This window comes from Oryzias latipes, chromosome 13 (genome assembly GCF_053564925.1).
Source record: "Oryzias latipes strain Hd-rR chromosome 13, Olatipes_Hd-rR_3.1".
Taxonomy (NCBI): domain Eukaryota; kingdom Metazoa; phylum Chordata; class Actinopteri; order Beloniformes; family Adrianichthyidae; genus Oryzias; species Oryzias latipes.
Window position 1 is genome coordinate 5,394,602 of NC_136249.1, and position 19,180 is coordinate 5,413,781.

At 39.2% G+C, this 19,180-nt stretch overlaps 1 protein-coding gene across 9 annotated transcripts in view; it reads right to left on the minus strand.

The window, feature by feature from the left end:
- The window catches only part of bcas3 (BCAS3 microtubule associated cell migration factor), a 335,083-nt gene that overhangs the window by 265,315 nt on the left and 50,588 nt on the right, over nt 1-19,180 (minus strand). For all 9 annotated transcript variants that reach the window (XM_011482979.3, XM_023961828.2, XM_078929751.1 and 6 more), the window contains exons 14-15: nt 8,203-8,336; nt 2,936-3,266 (exon numbers count right to left, since the gene is read on the minus strand). In XM_011482979.3, coding sequence (XP_011481281.1) covers nt 2,936-3,266; nt 8,203-8,336 — 465 coding nt within the window. The remainder of the gene's footprint in view (nt 1-2,935; nt 3,267-8,202; nt 8,337-19,180) is intronic.

The following is a 19,180-nucleotide window of genomic DNA, read 5'->3' on the forward strand; positions in this document are numbered from 1 at the left end:
CTATGACATTATTCCTTAAACATATTAGTAAATTTGTCACATAGTAAGAAACACTAAAAAAAATAGAGATCAGTCAGGAGGGCTAAAAATGTTCTCATCGGTCGACGACCCAGGAAGTTCTGACAAAAGTCACAACTTCAATCCCTTAACACGATCCTTAAAGACCCACTCCAATAAAAATGGTGTTTTTGGTGTTCTTAACCTGTTCTTGTGGCATTTTTTTCACGTTGAAGGACATATACAGTGAAAAAAGGGAAAAAAGTACTTGTCAGCCACGAATTGTGCAAGTTCTCCCACTTACAAAGATGAGAGAGGCCTGTAATTTTTAATCATAAGTGTAGCTCAATTACGAGAGACAAAATGAGAAAAACAAAAATCACATTGTCTGATTTTAGACAAAGTGAGAATTTATTTGCAAATTCTGGTAGAAATTAAGTATTTGATCATCTACAAACAAGGAAGATTTCTGGCTCTCACAGACCTGTAAGCTTCTTCTGTAAGATGATCGTCTGTCCTCCACTGGTTACCTGCATTAAGGCCACCTGTGTGAACAGGTTTTCTCTATACAGACAACTGTCCACAACCTCAAACAGTCACACTCCAAACTCCACTATGACTAAGACCAAACAGCTGTCTAAGGACACCAGAAACCAAAGTGTTGACCTGCACCAGGCTGGGAAGACTGAATCTGCAATAGCTAAGCAGCTTGGTGTGAAGAAATCACCTGTGGGAGCAATTATTAGGGAATGAAAGACGTGCAAGGCCACTGATAATCTGCCTCCATCTGGGGCTCCCCGCAAGATTTACCCCGTGGGGTAAAATGATCACAAGAACGGTGAGCAGAACAACATGGGGGGACCTAGTGAAAGACCTGCAGAGAGCTGGGACCAAAGTAACAAAGGCTACAAACAGTAACCCACTACGCTGCCAGGGAGTCAAATCCTACAGTGCCATACATGCCCCCCCTAAAGCCAGTACACGTGTAGGCCCGTCTAAAGTTAGCTAGAGAGCATTTGGGTGATTCAAAAGAGGATTGGGAGAATGTCCTTTGGTCAGATGAAACCAAAATAGATCTTTTTGGTAAGAACTCAACTTGTCGTGTTTGGAGGAGAAAGAATGCTGAGTTGCATCCAAAACACACCATACCTGCTGTACAGCATGGGGGTGGAAACATCATGCTTTGGGACTGTTTTTCAGCAAGGGGACCAGGGAACATGATTTTCTGGATTTCTTTCTCATTTTGTCTCTCATAGTGAAGGTTTACATATGATGAAAATTACAGGCCTCTGTCATCTTTTTAAGTGGGAGAACTTGCACAATTAAAGGCTGACTAAATACCTTTTTTGCCCCACTGTATAAAGGAAATTGTAATTGATATTTCATATTCAAATCATTGTGAATCAGTAGCAGATGAAAAAATGCCGTTTGAAAAAGCTTGTAGGGATGACGTAGGTGCTACAACTGCTGGGCCACAGTCTCCCTGCTCCCCTCCATTCTGATTCATCCACTTGTAGACAAATAGATCCATGTGCGTCTTTGTTTTCCTCGTCTGAGCTGAAATCTGGATCTAAACTGTATGACTGGATAGCTCCAGTATTGCTCTGCATTTTTGTTGCACCGAAAAATAAATAAATAAATAAATAAATAAATAGTTGCACCGATATAGTTAGATTTGGGTTGTGAGCTAGCGGGAGAGTGTGTAAAAAGTTGGATGATGGGAAATTGCGTCTGGCTTACTCCCCCCCCAGCTCAGAGCTGACTATCTTATAAACTCCGGCCATTCTGCAGAAACTGAGTTCTAGAAAACTACACAAGTCTTTGATTTCAACTAAAAATGACATAATCATAGTTAAAAGATCACTGGGAACACTTTGAAAATAGATCAAAAGATGATCAGAGAAAGAAAGTGCTTAAGACTCAGATGTGACAGTGTAGGTTCTGTAGTTCTTGTTTAACCCACTAAATGGCAAGATTTATAAAAAGACCTACAAAGAAAAGTGAAAAAAAAGGAATACATTTGACATCAGTGTGAGGCTTGTCGGACATTGTCCTATAAACAGGCAGACTCAATGGAGATGAAAACAAAACACAAATCAGGAGAAGCAAACCAGCCAAAACTTCTAAATCTGACCAAAGACAGATATGTTTTATTCCCTGCCAATAGGAATACGACTATAAACAAACTAAAGTATGCCCTACCTATTTTAAGTAAAGAAGTCCTTTTTTTTTTTTTACAACGTCTACATGCAAAATAACCTCTGTCATACACAACTTTTTCCATTAAAGTTATTTGGCAGAAGTGTGTTGTGTTGTAGCTGTACCTTTTTAAGGACCTGGATCATTTGAGTCAAGCAAAGAGCCAAACATATTTTTACTGGCCCAAAAGCATGATGTGTCCACTCCCATGTGGCCAAATTAACACTATTTTATTCAGAAATACCTAAGCAATTTTACATTTTGAACCTTTTTCTGATTTTTTTTAAAGAAAATGAAATTGCACAAAAGTAATTTATAAATGGACTACTTCTTTATTATCATCTAACTGTGAATTCAAATAAAAACATTCTTATCATTATCGTTGTATCGCCTAGTCCTATTCTTTATTGTGCCAAAGGTAATATATTATCATATACAGTATATAGATATAATTTACTCTGAAAGGCTTAAGAAAAGCATGGTATGCAACAAAGTTTGGATCCTTTTTGACAAACAAAGAAAAAAATAAATGATGGAACTGAAGGTTGTTGCGCAATACTGTGTGTTTGGTCAATATTGGGATAAGAACTCTCAATGTAGAAAAAGTAAATGCTTTCAAATTCTTTCGAATGGTATGGACTGAAAACTCAGCTGCAAATAATCTCATTCATATAAAGATTGCAATACTTTCGCAAAAAAAGGAACAATCCCCTCTGCTACTTTTCACTCATATTCTTACCATGCAAGGGAGATCCTGATGGGCTGCTGGACAAACCGGGTATGGGGCTACAGCGGCCTCCAATGCCTCCCCCTGGCCCTAGGATGCAGCTACTTCCTCCTGTGCCAACTGCTCCTCCTCCCATTGCAGTAGCCCTGTTCATGTCTTGTTCGATGTCTTCCAGGCCAGCGCTTTTTTGGAAACGGGACATTCGGTTCACCACTCTTGGGGACATATGGGTGCGGGCACAAGGTGCGCCACCATAAGGGTTGATGGGAAAAACATGCGTAGTGCCGCGGAGAGTGCTTATGGCTACCCAGCGGCTGTCTTGGCTGAAGCACATGTCTTGGACCTGGAAATTGGGGTGAAAAAAACAAGAAATAGTAATCAAAATAAATACAAAATAATTCAAATCTGAAATCACCTTTTCATTAGTAACCCTTGTGCTATCCTAGGCACTTTAACATTGGGAGTTGGGTCATCTAGACCAGTGTTTTTCAACCTTTTCTGAGCCACGGCACACTTTAACCTTAAAAAAAATCCTGCGGCACACCAGCATCCAAATATAAAAAAAAAAGGAGAAACTCAGTCTGTATTGATCTGCAGCCCCTCCACAATCTCACATGCATTTTTGAGATAATTGTTGCAGAAAAAGCTGGAAACTGCAGCTGTTTTTTTCTAAAAGATGCAATAAAAGTTAAGTTAGAAGATTTAAAAACACTTTGATGTGTGTTCGTTGGTTTCAAGACGTTTAACAACAGATCTCCTTGTGCGCTGTCACTCTCACAACCCAATGCATCATGGGAGATGTAGTGCATAAACGGCCGGCGGAGATTGCTTTTCGGAGCTTCATTGTTTTGTTCACTTGTTCCACGGTCTGATACCAGACTCTGTGGAAAGCTACACTGCTAAAGACGAGCTTTAGCTGGTATTTTTGTTAGAACTGAGCGACTTTACGAGCTAAATCGGGACTAGGAAGTGAAGACTTTAACCACTTCTGATTGGTCAGACTGATGACATGTGATTAAGCCTCCAAGAATGATTGGTGGAGACAGTTAAAGCGACGGGACTTTTCCAAAATACAGCTGAAGGTGCAGCTGAATCGTGGTTCCGTCATTCTTATCAAAATGTCTTTAATAAAATAAAATAAACGCAAAGAAAAAGTATTTTACGATCTTTTATATTCATAACTCCTCAGTGTTTTATCAGGGCCTGTTTGGATGAACAGAGAGCTGAAATCCTGGAGATGGGAAATGTTGTTAAATCAGTTAATTAAGGCAATTTCCCACGGCACACTTGACCATCTCCCACGGCACACTAGTGTGCCGCGGCACACTGGTTGAAAAACACTGATCTAGACCCACTAGACAGTGCTCTGAACCTTTTTTCTTCAATGATTTGTGATCTTCACTGGTGTCCATGGATTACATGAAATCTTTCCACCTTTATCCACCTTTGTCATGGTAGAGAGAACACGTCAATGTAAGGGTGGGGTCATCTAAGATAGCACAAGGGTTAAGTTGACATACATTGCAACATGTGTTTATCTTTAATGTTAATGGCATTTAATTTTTTTCACGTGTGATCCAGCATAGGTGCGCTCTTAAATGAGACCATCAGAAAGTGTGATCACAGTAGTAAGTTAAAAATAAAATGTCACTCGGTGCAAAAGGAACAGCCGCTGAAGATTAAATATCAGTGTACCTGGGGGCTCCAAAAAAGCTCATTCCAAGTTTAAGTCCTGACAACTTTCATTTTTACTATAGACTGCTTGACAAATAAACAGAAGATATGTCAGCTGTGAAACAATTGTGACATGGAACTTGTAATTTGTTGCTTTTTGATATTCCAAATGTTTCAGATTATAATGCACACCGGATTATAACGTGCAATATCAACAAATGGGTCTACTTTCATACATAAGACAAACTGGATACTGAGTTGCATTAAGTGAAATAAAACAGTCAAAACCATTTAACTAGGGTTGTATTGACTAATCGATGAATAGATTTCTGTTCCTACGATTCAACCAGATCAATCTGGTTGTTGTTAATCGAATTTCATTGATCTAAACCATTAAAAAAAATTGTTTAAAAATGAAATAAATGTATTATAATCAATACTGGAAAATATCTTTTGGATTGAGACACAGTAGGATTACTTTATTATAAGGTAAATTTGGCTTAGTGCATCACAGTGGACAACACATGTGATGCAACAAAACTGATCAACCATCACTTCAGTCCTACGTGTGGAAACACTTTGAATTTAGTAAAGACGTGTGACCATACAGTGAGCTAGAAAGTTCTAATAATGTTCCCTTTGGATTTTTTTGGATGTGGAAAAACAACAGTGGGCTTAACTTTTGGAAACTAATATGTGATTGGCATTGACATTCGTTCTTGTTTACTTCTTTGTTTGTACACCTTTAATTTTCACTTGATTATCTTGAAGAAAACCAAGGAATCTGGAAAACTTCACAAGCACCGTTCAGTACCCAGGCAGTTGATATTGGTTCAAATTGAACCAATATCAACTACGAATTGTATCAGCAACCACAAGTTATGATATTAATCATTACACTCGTAGATTTAACTTAAGGAGGCTCCTGACTACTGTAGCCGTAATGCTCCAACAATCCAGAATTTGGTGCAACATTGTAGCTGTAGTTCACCTTTTGGCTGATCCCATTAAAGGTTGCCAATGATAGTTTTACGCCGGATGCCCTTCCTGACAAACCCCTGTATTTTCAAGGCACAGGATGACCCAGATCGGCAGCAGCGTGGGGGTCTAAGGGTGCCTAAGGACCCACGCTGGATTTTTCACTTATTGTGGGAACCGAACCAGAAGCGTGCCAGTCCAACTGAGCCTTCTTTCTTATAACGTTTCACCGCTCATCCAAGTGGTTTCATTCCATCCAAGTGGCTTCATTCCACTTGGATGAGCGCTGAAATGTTTCAAGAAAGTCTAAATGCCATGCCTCAACTTAGGAAGCCAACGTCTCTTATATAAATGAGAACCATCACCAACAAACTGAACCACGGAAGTCAGTGTAAAGTAATTGTATGTTTACTATTCAGTATAAAAACTTTAAAAGAAAAACTTTAAAGAAAAACAGAATTAATTTTGTTAGCACATTACTGCCCCCTCTATATACTACTGAGTAAGCTTTCCTGTACTTTAGTTATGTCTTTGACATATTGATAATATACTGAGGCATTTTGGGATATTTTTTGCAAAAGTATCACAGCTGAGACAAGGACTGAATTCCTGCAAACACCACTGTGGCCGGGCGTTTACCTCAAACACATTCACATCTGGCAAATGACAAAATCCAACTGACTAGAGGATTATGCAAGAATTTATTTAAAGGTGGACAATTCATTGAAGCCCTTTATCAGTTTGAGGCACCTAGAAACTAACAAAAGAGGTGACGATGCCCTCTCTAAGTCATCCTTAAACTTTCAGAGAGTAGACACTTGACATGATAGGATCTTTCTGAGTATGTTAGACACGCAGGAAACCAGACAGATAGGCTGCAGGAGACAATACAGCCTAAAAAAACAACTATAAATGCAAGACAAAATGGTAGGTGACAGAATGATTTGGTGTTTCTGTCATTCCAGTTGTTATTCAAAGACCAAAGCTAGTTAAAAATAAACGACGCAAGACCAAAGATAGGAAAGAAAGAAAAAAAACACTCCATGATAGAAAGTTAAGAGGAAGAATGTTCATCTCAAGTCAGAAAGACAGCTCTGTACCTGCAGGCCTGTCTAATCTATTGCCAGGTCAGACTAGGTAACTGTTCTCAGCAATGACAGTTAATTGGGTATCCATTGCATACCAGACAGTTACTTTACTTCACAAAGATGAATGAAAGAAGAGGCCTGACCTCTGCTGTGCAGATTATGGATGATTCAAAGATGATAAAGGGCCACTTTGTGTGGGTCATAAATGGCTGTAATGGACCTGTCAGAGTTTCAACTGTAACTAGGGCCCTGGATTGTACTGCCAGGTAGAGCAGTACCTGAAAGGTGCCAGTGACTGCACATTCACTGTGCCAACAGGTATCTTTAAAAAAGGAATGCATCTGTAGGTAATTCACATGATGTGGGGTTGTTGATGTGAGGGGCTATTTGAGGCACGTTGGACAGGTCTCACTCGCTATCCTTGTACAAAATAACATTAGTCATAGACAGAGAAATGTAAATATGCAACTTCTTTGTCTTTTTTTAAACCTGTAACAGCAGCTATGAAGAAGACAAATGTGTTCACCTGAGAGGGCCTGCAAAGGAATGACAAGAATTTGACACAGATGGATAAAGGGATAGTAAAGAGACCAGGGAACAAACAACAACTAGCATGCAATGTTTTAAAAGATGTCAGTAACACGAGGATCATAAGAGATCAGCGACAGGTATCTGCATCACCTTATCAGAGTAATTTCAAAAACTCTTTACAAAAATTAGGAATTAAATCATTGGTTTGATTTATAATTTACCCCACTTAAACCAGACAAGTAATTGTGTTAACCATCTAGTTATTAAGCCAAACTAAACAGGTTGGCTGCTTTCTACATTGAAGTCAGCAAGGTGAGTGAATGCCAGAACCTTTTTATTTACAGTGATACACCAGTGTCATCTCGGCTGTGGTGTTAAACAGAAACCAGCTCCACTTCTGTAACCTCACCAACAAGTGATCTGTAGTTTGCCCCCTGACACTGAGCTCGGCCTCCTTCTGCTCTCCCCTCAAGCCTTAGAGCCTGTTATCAGGCCTGTTTACCTGGCCTCGGGTCACTGGCAGTCGGCCGGCGCTTGTTTGGTTGCTGGAGACAGATAAGGCGTTTCTCCACCCACCTAACTGAGACTTTATCACTGTCCACTGTGTTTTGGAGTGCGAGTGTGTGTCTATGTGTGTGTGTGAGTGAGTGCATGCTGATAACCCCCTGGCCTGAGCACTAGGTTACGGCTAACATTTAGTGTTTACAGCACCCAAGATCAAAGCATGCTCCATGTGCAGCCGGTCAGCGGACCGGACTGCAGACGGGCTCCCAGAGTGTTTGTGTGTTTGCCTTGTCAATAATCCTGAACTGAACAAGGCCTGAAGTAGTTCTGTTGAGCCATCACGTTTACATCACAGTTCTCTGAACATAATGGCTGACACAACTTAAAAAATAAACACAAAGAAATGACAACTAACCAGGAAAAAAAACATAAATGTGTCATTTCTTAGCTCTCTTCAATTTTTTAACTTTCTGTAGTGTGTGAACCAATATTTGTGTCTTGGACCTTGGCCTCTGTCTCCCCACGATGCAGCGTGTACAGATGGTGCACAGCAGTTTGGGAGGAAGCCCAGGGGTGGGTGAGGATCTGAAAAACGTGGAAATCATGGCCCAGTGTGTCGGCAGTCACCAGCAGCATTCCTGCAAAGAGAATACAAAAACAAAAAAGTTGCTAACCACTGAAAAAAAATCCTGAGGATTACTCAACATTTAGTCTAAGCTTGGATGCGTAAAAGCTTAAGAGAACATGTTGTCTATGTCTCTGTATGGGTCTGATGCCCACATGTTCAGTACCATTTTGTAATCTAGCACATTTGGATTAGGTTTTCCCATATCAATTCCATTTTTAGGATGAAAAAATGTTGCTTTTGTTCATTTCCTGTTATTAGTGTGAACAGGAATGATAAGAATAGAACGCACAAAGCTCCAAGCAGTGTGTTTTCCCCTCTCCACAAAGTTAAGACTTTCACAAACACTAAAACTAGTCTAAGATGTTGAACCTTTTTATTAGATAAATCCTCGGGAATATTTACATCTTTTAAAAAAAAAAAAGGAGCTCTGTAACTCTAATGTGTCAAAAAAAAGGAAACTATTATTTGTCAAAAGGTTCTTGAGAGAGAAGGTGGTCAAAAACCTTTAGAAAAGCAAAATCAAAGTTTGGTGCATGCCCGACACTGAGGTGTGAGTTTGAAAAATAAAGAGCATATGAAACAATAAAGATCTCTTTGTATGAACTCATAACTACTCACCATTACTGACCTTTAGGTAAAGGTAAACTTTAGAAACTTTTCTTTTGTAAGGCAATAAGTCAATTGATCTATTTGGGTCTATAGACTGCAATACATTGCAATATACCATCAGAGGCTTGCCTGCCTTCATCAAGCCTCGTGCTGCCACTGCGATACTCTGCCTCTACTTTGCTTCCTATGACTCTGAAAATCTGCATAGATAAACAACACAGATTCAACCAGGATATCCACAGAGAAAACAGCATGTCACCTATGAGGAAGCTAACACTTAGCCCCTGAACAGGCATTCTCGTCTCAAACCATTTCTGCTAGAAATGCACCCAAAATACCGTCCATATTCTTCCCTTCACAGTCGATTTACTTTCAATATATACCTAGGAACCTTTTTCTAGCATTAGTTTCTTGTAAGAAGAGTCAGAGGCAGAAAAATGTGGACAGATTTGGTTTGATTTGGAATAGTGAAGACCTGTGAGTGGTTTATTTCTGACAGGTTACAGGAGCACGATTGGTCCTGTCACCATCACAAAAGCTGATCCTTGTTCTGCTAAAGTGGGCCTAAACAAAACCAAGATCAGGAACAGTTTGGCCTTAGGTGGAACTTTATCATCACTGATGACATTGAAATAGCATGCTGGAAATAGGAACCAGTGTTTTTTTTTAACAGATGCCTGCTCTTGCAGATTAGCGACAAACCTAAAATGATTTATATTTTATGTGACAATGTCATATTTACCGTCGCATATTAATGTAGCATCTACTTAAATAAAATAACATGAGAGGTTTTTTTTCCTCTTTCATATTTGAAAATATATTTAAGTGCTGAGGGGTTAGATGTCATTAGAATTCATGACAGGACAGTTATAAATCAAATTTGCAGCAGTTCATAACAGGAAGAGAGTGATTTAATAACCACTGAGGATTTTGTCAGGAAAAGTTTCAATATTTTCCAAAAAATATGGTAGATTTGGCCTTTAAAGGGCTTACACCATGCTTTTCTTAAGCCTTTCAGAGTAAACTATATCCATATACAGTTTTGGAAGCTCTTTTCCTACCCGAAAGTAAAATGACTCAATCTCTGAGGCTCCGCCTTTAAATTCTTGTGACTTCATGACGTGAACCTAGAGCCGGCCTCGGCAGCGTGTCTGTGTTTGGCCCACTAAAACAAACCACATCCAAACTTTTGCGAAGATGGATGTGCATATAAAACAAAAACCTCATTTCTTTCTTAAAGACAATGTGGTCATTAAAAAGCAAGAGGACAAGTCAAATTAAATAAATTCATTTTTTGTAAATATAGGACCCAACCTAGCAGAAAATACTACATGCAATATACAATCAAAAGATGTTAGTAAAAATAAAAATTGGATGTCCCAATATATGTATTTATCTGATGTGACGGAAAATTACATTTTGACCACTTTATACAATCTGAAAAACAAGACCTCAAAGGACAGTGATGGGATTGACATGAAAATAATCAAAATGACAATAGACTGTATTTTAAAAACCACTACATCATATCTTTAATCTTTCACTTACATTGGGAATTTTTCCTGAGAGGATGAAAATAGCTAAAGTTATTCCTTTTTTAAAAAATGGAGACAGACATACTTTTAATAATTACAGGCCAGTATCATTACTTTCCCAATTTTCAAAAGTTTTAGAAAAGTTGTTGGTTAACAAACTAGACAGCTTTATTGAAAAAAAAAAATATTAAGTGAGAATCAGTTTGGGTTTCGTCCCCTCCAGTCATGAAAATGTTCAACATTGTAAGACAAACATGTAAACATATTGGACAATCAATAATTTTCATGAATGGAACAAATAAATAAATGAAATGAAAAAAAAAAGTTTAGCCGATCACCACTAGGTCCACGGAGAAAGTGGGTGTGGTAGCGCAGACTCTTCCTGGAAGGGGCTGTTCTCACGTGTCTACATCATAATGTCAGAACCCGCCCATTTTGTGGATTGAGGAGGGGGGAGGGGCGCGGTGCTCAGAGAGCAGGTTTTTAGAAGATTACTAAGAAATGTTTGAATGGATCAAAATGCCGCTTTGGGGTTGAATGAATACTATAGAACACTTAAAAGCTCAAAAAGTTGATTTAGCATGATAGAGACCCTTTAAATGTATGTTGTATGTAGTTAGTTAAGAGCTATCTCTTGAATTTGTTTAACTTTTATCATTTATTCTAACTTAACATTGGCCAAAAAATAAACATACACAGACTTAGTCTGACTCAATACTAATGAGACCAACAAAGCTGACAATCAGCTGTGCAGTACATGCTGGAAAATAAACAAAAAGTGCATAAGGTGTTGTTAGCCATTATCATAGAATGCATCTCTCTTACAGCGTGCAGAACTGAAGTTGCACTCTTTAAAAAGAAGAAAAAGTTGACTTTGTGAAGAGGAAAACATTAAATGCATTTGTACGGCCACATGGTCACTTCGTGCATGCATGTCAGGAACTGAATAGCAGCTGACAAGTGTAGCAGCCTTGACAGGCCTTTTCATTTGTTCCCATTTTGTTTGAAGCATGTCACAGTGCAGAAAGTATAGGTCCTCACCATAAACAGCATGCTCAACAAACCACACCAGAGGAAACGAGGGTCTAAACTGGCGTGGCAGAGAGCCCTACTTTTTTAAACAAAAAGCATCTCTCAGGAAGTTTTTGAGAAGTAAAAAAAAAAAAAAAAACCTGCACTTTTCCGTGTTAAAAACACTGATATGCGCCGCAAAACAAGCTGACTTAAAGTGTGAGTGAAAAACGAGTTAATCAAGTAATCATGTATTTTCTCTACTTTTTCCACTTCCAACTTAACTGCTGTAGCTGCAGTAGGTTTTAATTAGTGGTTGGCCTCTAATAAGTGGTACGTCAAATGAAAAGAGGAGGTCAAAATGGCATGAGATTAAAAAAATCAGCAACATGTGGAAAGGAGAAAAATGGCAAAAACGCTTACACAAAAGATTGCCCACTCGCTCACAGATGAAAGATTTCTGTTTGAACTTTTTCTATGATAAAAAGGCAGAATGACAGAGGCAAGGAGTGAATGGGTAAAAGGGTCAGTCAGATTACCAGAGGTGGAGGGAAGAAAGCAAACGACAAGCCAAGAGTGTACAGAGACAGTGGTTAGTTATTCATGCCATATCAGAGCGACCAGAAAGCCAAAGAGCTAAGGCCCTGGGCCTGTAAACTCTTGAAAACCCACACCCCAAATGAGGTGCCAAGCCACAAGAAGCATTTGCGTCAACTGGGGATACAGAGAAAAAAGGGACAGGGCCCTTCTAATTATAGAGAATGGAAACGGAAGCACGGGGTGATTAGGAGTTAAGGCACTGTGGTCTGTTTATCTGGGAGCTTCCTCGCGCTCTCAAACTCTTTATACCTCACTCTCCATTCCTTCTTTTTCTTTCAGTTTTGGTCACGCCTTGCCTATCCAGTGGCTCCTGGGTTTCTGACAGATGGGACTTGGCTGGACTTCTGCACTGGCCGGACATTTCTCCTCTGCTGATGGTAGAGTCTGGACTCCAAAAAAGTAACAGTGAAGAGAAGCACGAGCTTTGTGAATGCCCAAGGTTGGGGATTTTGCGGCAATGTTGAAATACAGAGGCACTCGCTAAGAGGCGTCAGTCGGTTAGCCCGCAGGAAGGCCAAATTAAAAAGCAGCAGGGCCACTTGGTGGGTGAAAAAGGAGGCTTTCGGGAACAGCGGAGGCTGGCCCGCGCAGACTTCAACACATCCTATTTATAACACCTTGTCCTATGAGTCAGAGTGTCACTGACTATGTTTTAGTAATAAACTACACACACACACCCGTACACGTGCACACACATTCACTATAATGGAACAGACACCATTACATGTGTGCAAGACGTGTATCCAAAAGGCGCAGGAGGGAAATGATATAGTTCCCTTTAATTTTCTATTTTGCCATTTCTTTTCTTCTGCCAAAAATGTTATGTTTTGCATTAGGCTGTCCTTCTCTGACTTTCCAATCAAAAACATCTGCTCAATCACATTAACAGTGAGAGAATGATTCATTTAGACACTACTTGAGCTTGCTTTGTGCATGACAAAAGCAGATGAGGCACAAGGGTGGAAGAGAAAAGGGAGGAAAAGTTGAAGAAAAGCAGAGAAAGAAATGAAAATAGCACAAAAAAGACAGTGTTTTCTCAACTTGGCAGCACAAAGGGCCACAACAAAACCAGTAAGCTTTCTAATTAACAGCACTAGGCTTCAAAAAAGCTTTGAAAAATCGGGGAAATCTCAAACTATAACCATGTGGAAGGAATAAAGCTCAAAAGATGGAGTACTTGGGGGATTCAGATTGCTTTACTGTTACCAGGATACATAAACATCAAAGCAAATGATCCTAATACAGAAGTGGAAGAGTGGCTGTCGTGAGATAAAGCGTTGCATTTAGGGCTCTGGCTGCATGAGATGGACAAAGCTCTTTGTGATTGTGCAGATGCTAAACAAAAAAAAAAAAAACTTTGCATTTGAACATGTAATCAAACCCATCCATAGTGAAAAAAATGAGCATCCATAAACCACTTATAATCACTTACCTCCCTGCATTCTTACCACCAGCATACTGTACACCACCAGCATCTATTCTGATCTTACACTTTCTAACTGAAAGTCTTTAGCTTTAATCCTTTATCCACCACGTCTCTGCACAAACTTTACCATTGTTTTAAACCCCCAGGGCTTAAGAATTAGCATCACTCATGAAAGAAGAGGTAAAGGCTACAAAACAACAGAGAAAAACGAGATGAAAAGAAGGTATATGGTTCATTAAATGCAGAGTGGGCTGAATCCAAGGGTTGTGTTTTTCTATGTGCTCCACAGGCAGACCACCTGCAAACATTAAGATATTAATAGGTATGAAAAAAAGGTGTCTGTGTGTGGCTAACCTACCAGACATTCGGCTATTAGTTTGATATTACCGTGCTGGAAGACCGACTCACTTAAGCGGGGCAAAAAGTCACCTGCCTTTAAAGTTGTGCCGACACAGAAGCGCAGGGACCGTGACAGTGGAGATCACAAAGCATGATTTTTTCCAAGGCAGGGCTCCAGGCTCATTCTTTTATCAACTTAAGCGGAAAACACACTACCTAAACACATTTATTTGAAGAGTTACATATTTGCAGACTTCCTGGTTGAATGGTATTCAAGAGGAGACGTTTCTGTTTTACTATGCAAAAATATTTGGAGAGAACAGCACTCACACAGGCTCACACAAAGATACGTACACTTTGCGGGAGCATGGACTATTTTTTAATTCCCAAGAGTTTATCTTAAAAGGATGTGACCACAATTAACAGCCACTAATCTCAATTCCCAGTAAACATCAATTCTATTAGTTACCTTCCTGTAGTTTCCTGACAAAGGAGAAGCATGATCTCACAGGATCTCACAATAAACCTGAATGTCACCTTCTTCTTTTTTTTCATTGGTGGGATATCTTCCAACAGTTATAGCTGTTCAACCAAATGATTTTAGAATATTTTCATGGGAATATTAAATACTATATAGCATACTTTTTATTAATCTTAATAAAATAATGAAAACAGTATTTAAAAAAGAAATGTAAAAGACATTGGAAACAAATTGCCCGAGGATTATTTGTATCTATTGTTGAGAACATCCAAGTATTGTGTGAAATTGAACAGTTAAAAACTAATTAGTCTTATATCTCTTGTATGAAGAAAGTAACTTTTGATAAATGTTCTTTCCTTACCATTGGGGTTTAACTGAGAAAGTTGCAAAGAGAAGCATTAAAAAGGTTTTTAAAAAAAACATGATAAACCTCACTAACCTTTGAGAATTCAAGGAATAATTCAGACACTAAAGCCAGGGTTTTTCTTTTTCCAAGGTCAGCTTGGAAAAGCCAAAAAGGCCACAGTGGGCGCCCAGAGTAAATACTGTAAATCACATCTGAACTGGCTGTGAGCGCTAATTACTATCTTGGTGTGAAGACATGATTCAGTCCACACTAAATACGCAGCTATAAATGTGTGGCTTAGCGAAACGGGTTGTGTGTGGGAATTCCCCTCGTGTTCAACATGTGCATGTGGGTCCAGGGTTTTTTAGCATCGGCCCAGCTCCTCCACACATCAATAGGGAGAGAAAGAGTTATTAAACCATGGAAAGCTGCCTTCATGGTGCAGCTGCTTCAATGGTGGGGCATAGCGGGCAAGGCTATTCATTAGACCGGCATGTTACTAAACCAGGGCTATGGTTTATGGGACAGTTCTGTGTGGGGAGCGACGCAGCCTCGACTCCTCTGCCATTACCCTGGGCTTTGATGGGTTATGCAAAATGTCCCTTTTCAGAACATTTTAGCGGCTGCAAAAAAAATAAGCTGTTTTATGAGACCAAAAAAGGGCAATGAACACAACTGCTACCAGGAGGACAAACAAACATACAGTAAAAAGAAGAAAAAGTTTAGCTTCTTTGGCTCTTTAAATGGTAAACACCATGCACTTGTGTAGCGTTTTCTTACCTTCCTCGAAGGCCCAAAGCGCTTTACAGTCAAAGTCCCATTCACCCATTCACACACTGATGACACCTCAATCAGATTTAGGTAAAAAATATAGATCAAATAAACTATGAGCTCATACACAAGACTATTCACAGCTAAAGGAGAAAATTGGGGAGAGCCTTTTCCTTTTTACATTAGCTAAAGTTAAACATTGACCTTATATGTAAAATTCTTTGTCTTATTCCTTATCATTTAAGCAAGTAAAACAATTTGAATTAGACCATAGCATATGCATTTAAAAAGCCCTCTTTTAAGACTGACAGACAGCTCATATGGCTCCAAAAACAAATAAAATTCAGCATTATGTTTCAACAGCAGACTAAAGTTTTTTTAGTTTAGAACCAAGTGTACAACATTTGAAATCTAAGTCTGTTGTAAAAACTTTTTTCACCAGCAACTGATTAGTCATTAGTTCTTCACAGGGATGCTGGATACTGTTGGGCGAAGGCAGGGTTCACCTTGGACAGGTCGCCAGTCCGTCGCAGGACACACAATCACACTCTAGAGATAACCTATGAAGGATGTTTTTTGACTGTGGGAGGGAGCCAGCGTGCCTGCAGACAACCCACAAATGCCCGGTGAGAGCCTGCAGACTCCCCTCTGGGATTCAAACCGAGCCTTCTCGCTTTGAGCCGAGAGCTCTACCCACTGCGCCACCATGCAGCCCATTTTCAGGCAAACTACCGTACAATTTGTTTGTTACAGACCTACCAGACAACTGCCAGAAAACTAACTAAGGGATTCATTTCTGTTGCAGGTCAAGTGGCCCAGTGGAAAGCCCCTTTAAAACATCATCAAGCGTAACTGTATTTTGTTTAGAAGCATTTCAATGATCTATAGCAGGTAGATTCTATCCTCAGATGTAGCAGGTCAGTCCAGCCAAATAAGTTCTATTCAAGATTACTCCTTTCACAACTAAGTTTGGATTGCAAAGCTGCTAAGATTTTTCCCCCTCATAGTTTCTGTGACAGACGCAAAGGTCTTAAGGACACAACTGTTGAATTGAATTTGCTGAATCTATAACTCCATCTAGTGCCAATCACAAGAACAATAGCTGGGCAACATCTCCACCCTCAAAACATGAGAGAATTTTGAACTTGGCATTGTACCTAATAATCAAGTCAAGGATCATTAAACACAAATGGAAAGGACGAGACGTGAAAGAAAACAAGCACACATACTGCAGCTGTTAAAGAGAGCACTTTGCCACTGCACTGCATCTGCGCCCCTCTAATTACACCACTAGGAATAGATCCACAGATCCAATGAAACGCCACAAAGCACCAGTCGCCACACCAGAAACTGGCAGCCTTCTGTCCGGCCTTTGTAGAGACTCCAACACACACACAGCCGCCGGGTTTTCTTACACAACACTTCCCAGCCAAAACCTTGAGGTTTTCGGAGTTCTCTTTGAGTGATATGATTGTTTCCGTCTTTCATATGTCTGCCATGTTGACCTTGACCGCTGCAAACAAATTCTCAGAAATACATAGGAGTTCAACAACAGCCCGTTTTGAAGGAGTCTATTTAGAGACACTCTCGCTATTCTGACTGAGATCTGCAGGAAAGAAAAAAAACTTTGCACATTTTAGTGGATGTTAAAATAATAACAAAGTTAAGATCGATAAAGCTGCAAATAAGGCTGCAGCAAATCCACCACATTCATGAGGCCTTCCATCATAAGAGCCCCCAATAAACTTGCTGTGACATTTTTTTAACATGTTTCTTTAAATTCCTTTAAAGTTATGTTTGTAACTTCTACAAATTTAGAGAATTTGTGAGACACAAAGATCATACGCGTTTCCTTCCTATGGAAAGGAGCCCAGAAGATGTCCCATCTTGTTGCTAGTGTATTATAGCTACTATTGCAATAATGTGTCAGCATCAAATCATTTAAAGGAACCTCAAACTGGATATTTGCAGTGTACAGACAACCTGAGAATTTCTCAAGATGGAGTAACTGTGGATTGCTATAAAAGATCATGTTTCTTATAATTCTCTATAAATATGCATAGATGTTCATGAACAAGCTTGTTAGATGTCTCATTAGATAATCAGTGTCAACATTTTTGTTTGCCTCTACAAATAAAGCTACACACGGAAAACGTATGTATAATTGCCATTTTTGCATGAGGGCAGAGAGTTATGACATCACACCTAAAGAGGGGCATAATTCACACATAATTAAGTTCCTCATCGTTTGTGGGAAAGGTGACAGTTTTGTTTCCCTGATATCAAAAAGCCGTTTTATTCTGACATGCTGTTTTCAGGATTCTGTTCAAATCACAGGTCTCACATGTGACAAGTGACTTCTGAAGAGGAGAATTTAAATTATGTTTAATCATCTGTCTAAAAATGTGTTCCTCTTCATGCTCAGACAGAGCTGCTATGTTTTTCATAAGTTTAGGTAATTGAGCAATTCTCTGACCTCGAGTATGTGAGGTTAAAGCCATCTGTCAGCAGTGTCTTTATTAGCTTAGACAGAAAGAAGCAGCACACTGTGGGAATCAAAGGAATATAGTAAGAGAGCCAAAGATGATAGCTCAGAGTGGTGAGAGTTAAAACATTTTTAAGTTGCTGTAAAAAAATGCAGCTTTGGTTTTTATTTTTAGCTAAATTTGACCAAAGTTGAACAATGAAAGAAAATATACTTAAAGATCAACTCCAATGAAAATGTTATTTTTGTTGTTTTTAACATGTTTTTAACAATAAGGCATTTATTTTTTGATGATGGAAAACATAAATAAAGAAAACTGAGATTAAAGCTGCATTTCTGAATATTTCTTTATTCAAATTATGACGGATCCGGAGCAGATAAAAACCCTCTGTTTGAAAAAGCCCTCAGTTGTGAATAGGGGTGCAACAGAACACAAAACTCGGTTCAGATTAGGGCTGCACGATATGAGGAAAACTTGCGATATGCGATATTAGTGATCAATATTGCGATAACGATAAATTTACGGTAAATAAACAAATAGAAAAATAAACAAAAACATCATTCCCATTTCATTGCAACAGTTTAAAAATTATACTCCAAATGACCCTCATCGACATGGGGGACAAACGTCAGGGTGGCTAACCCTGGTCCTCAAGAGCCTCAACCCTGTCTGTTTTCCAATTCTCCCTAGACTGCTCGATAATGATAACCAAAATCAGGTGTGTTCAGTCAATCAGGATGTGAAATCACTTGAGTCAGCCAATCAACAGCAAGCTGGTTAAGGAGAGCTGGAAAACAGGCAGGGTTGAGGCTCTTCAGGACCAGGGTTAACATAATAGGCCTCCATCTGATTGGTCAACAATGGGAAGGCGTCCATCTGATTGGTCAAAGCATAAAGGGATTTATTTGATTCGTTAAATGCTTCAAGCTGCTAGAAGATTGTTTTAACACATTTTGGGTTTGCGATTTATTGCGATATTCGCCGTCTTTTGCGATATCCATATTGCAGAGCTGGATATTGCGATAACGATAAATTTGCGGTATATTGTGCAGGCCTAGTTCAGATCATTTTTCGGATCAGTAAAATGGAAAAAAAACAAAACATAACAGTTCCTTACTGGGAGAGTCTCTGATTTACAGTACAGACCAAACGTTTGGACACGCCTCATTCAAAGAGTTTTCTTTATTTTCTTTACTATGAAAATTGTAGATTCTCACTGAAGGCATCAAAACTGTGAATGAACACATGTG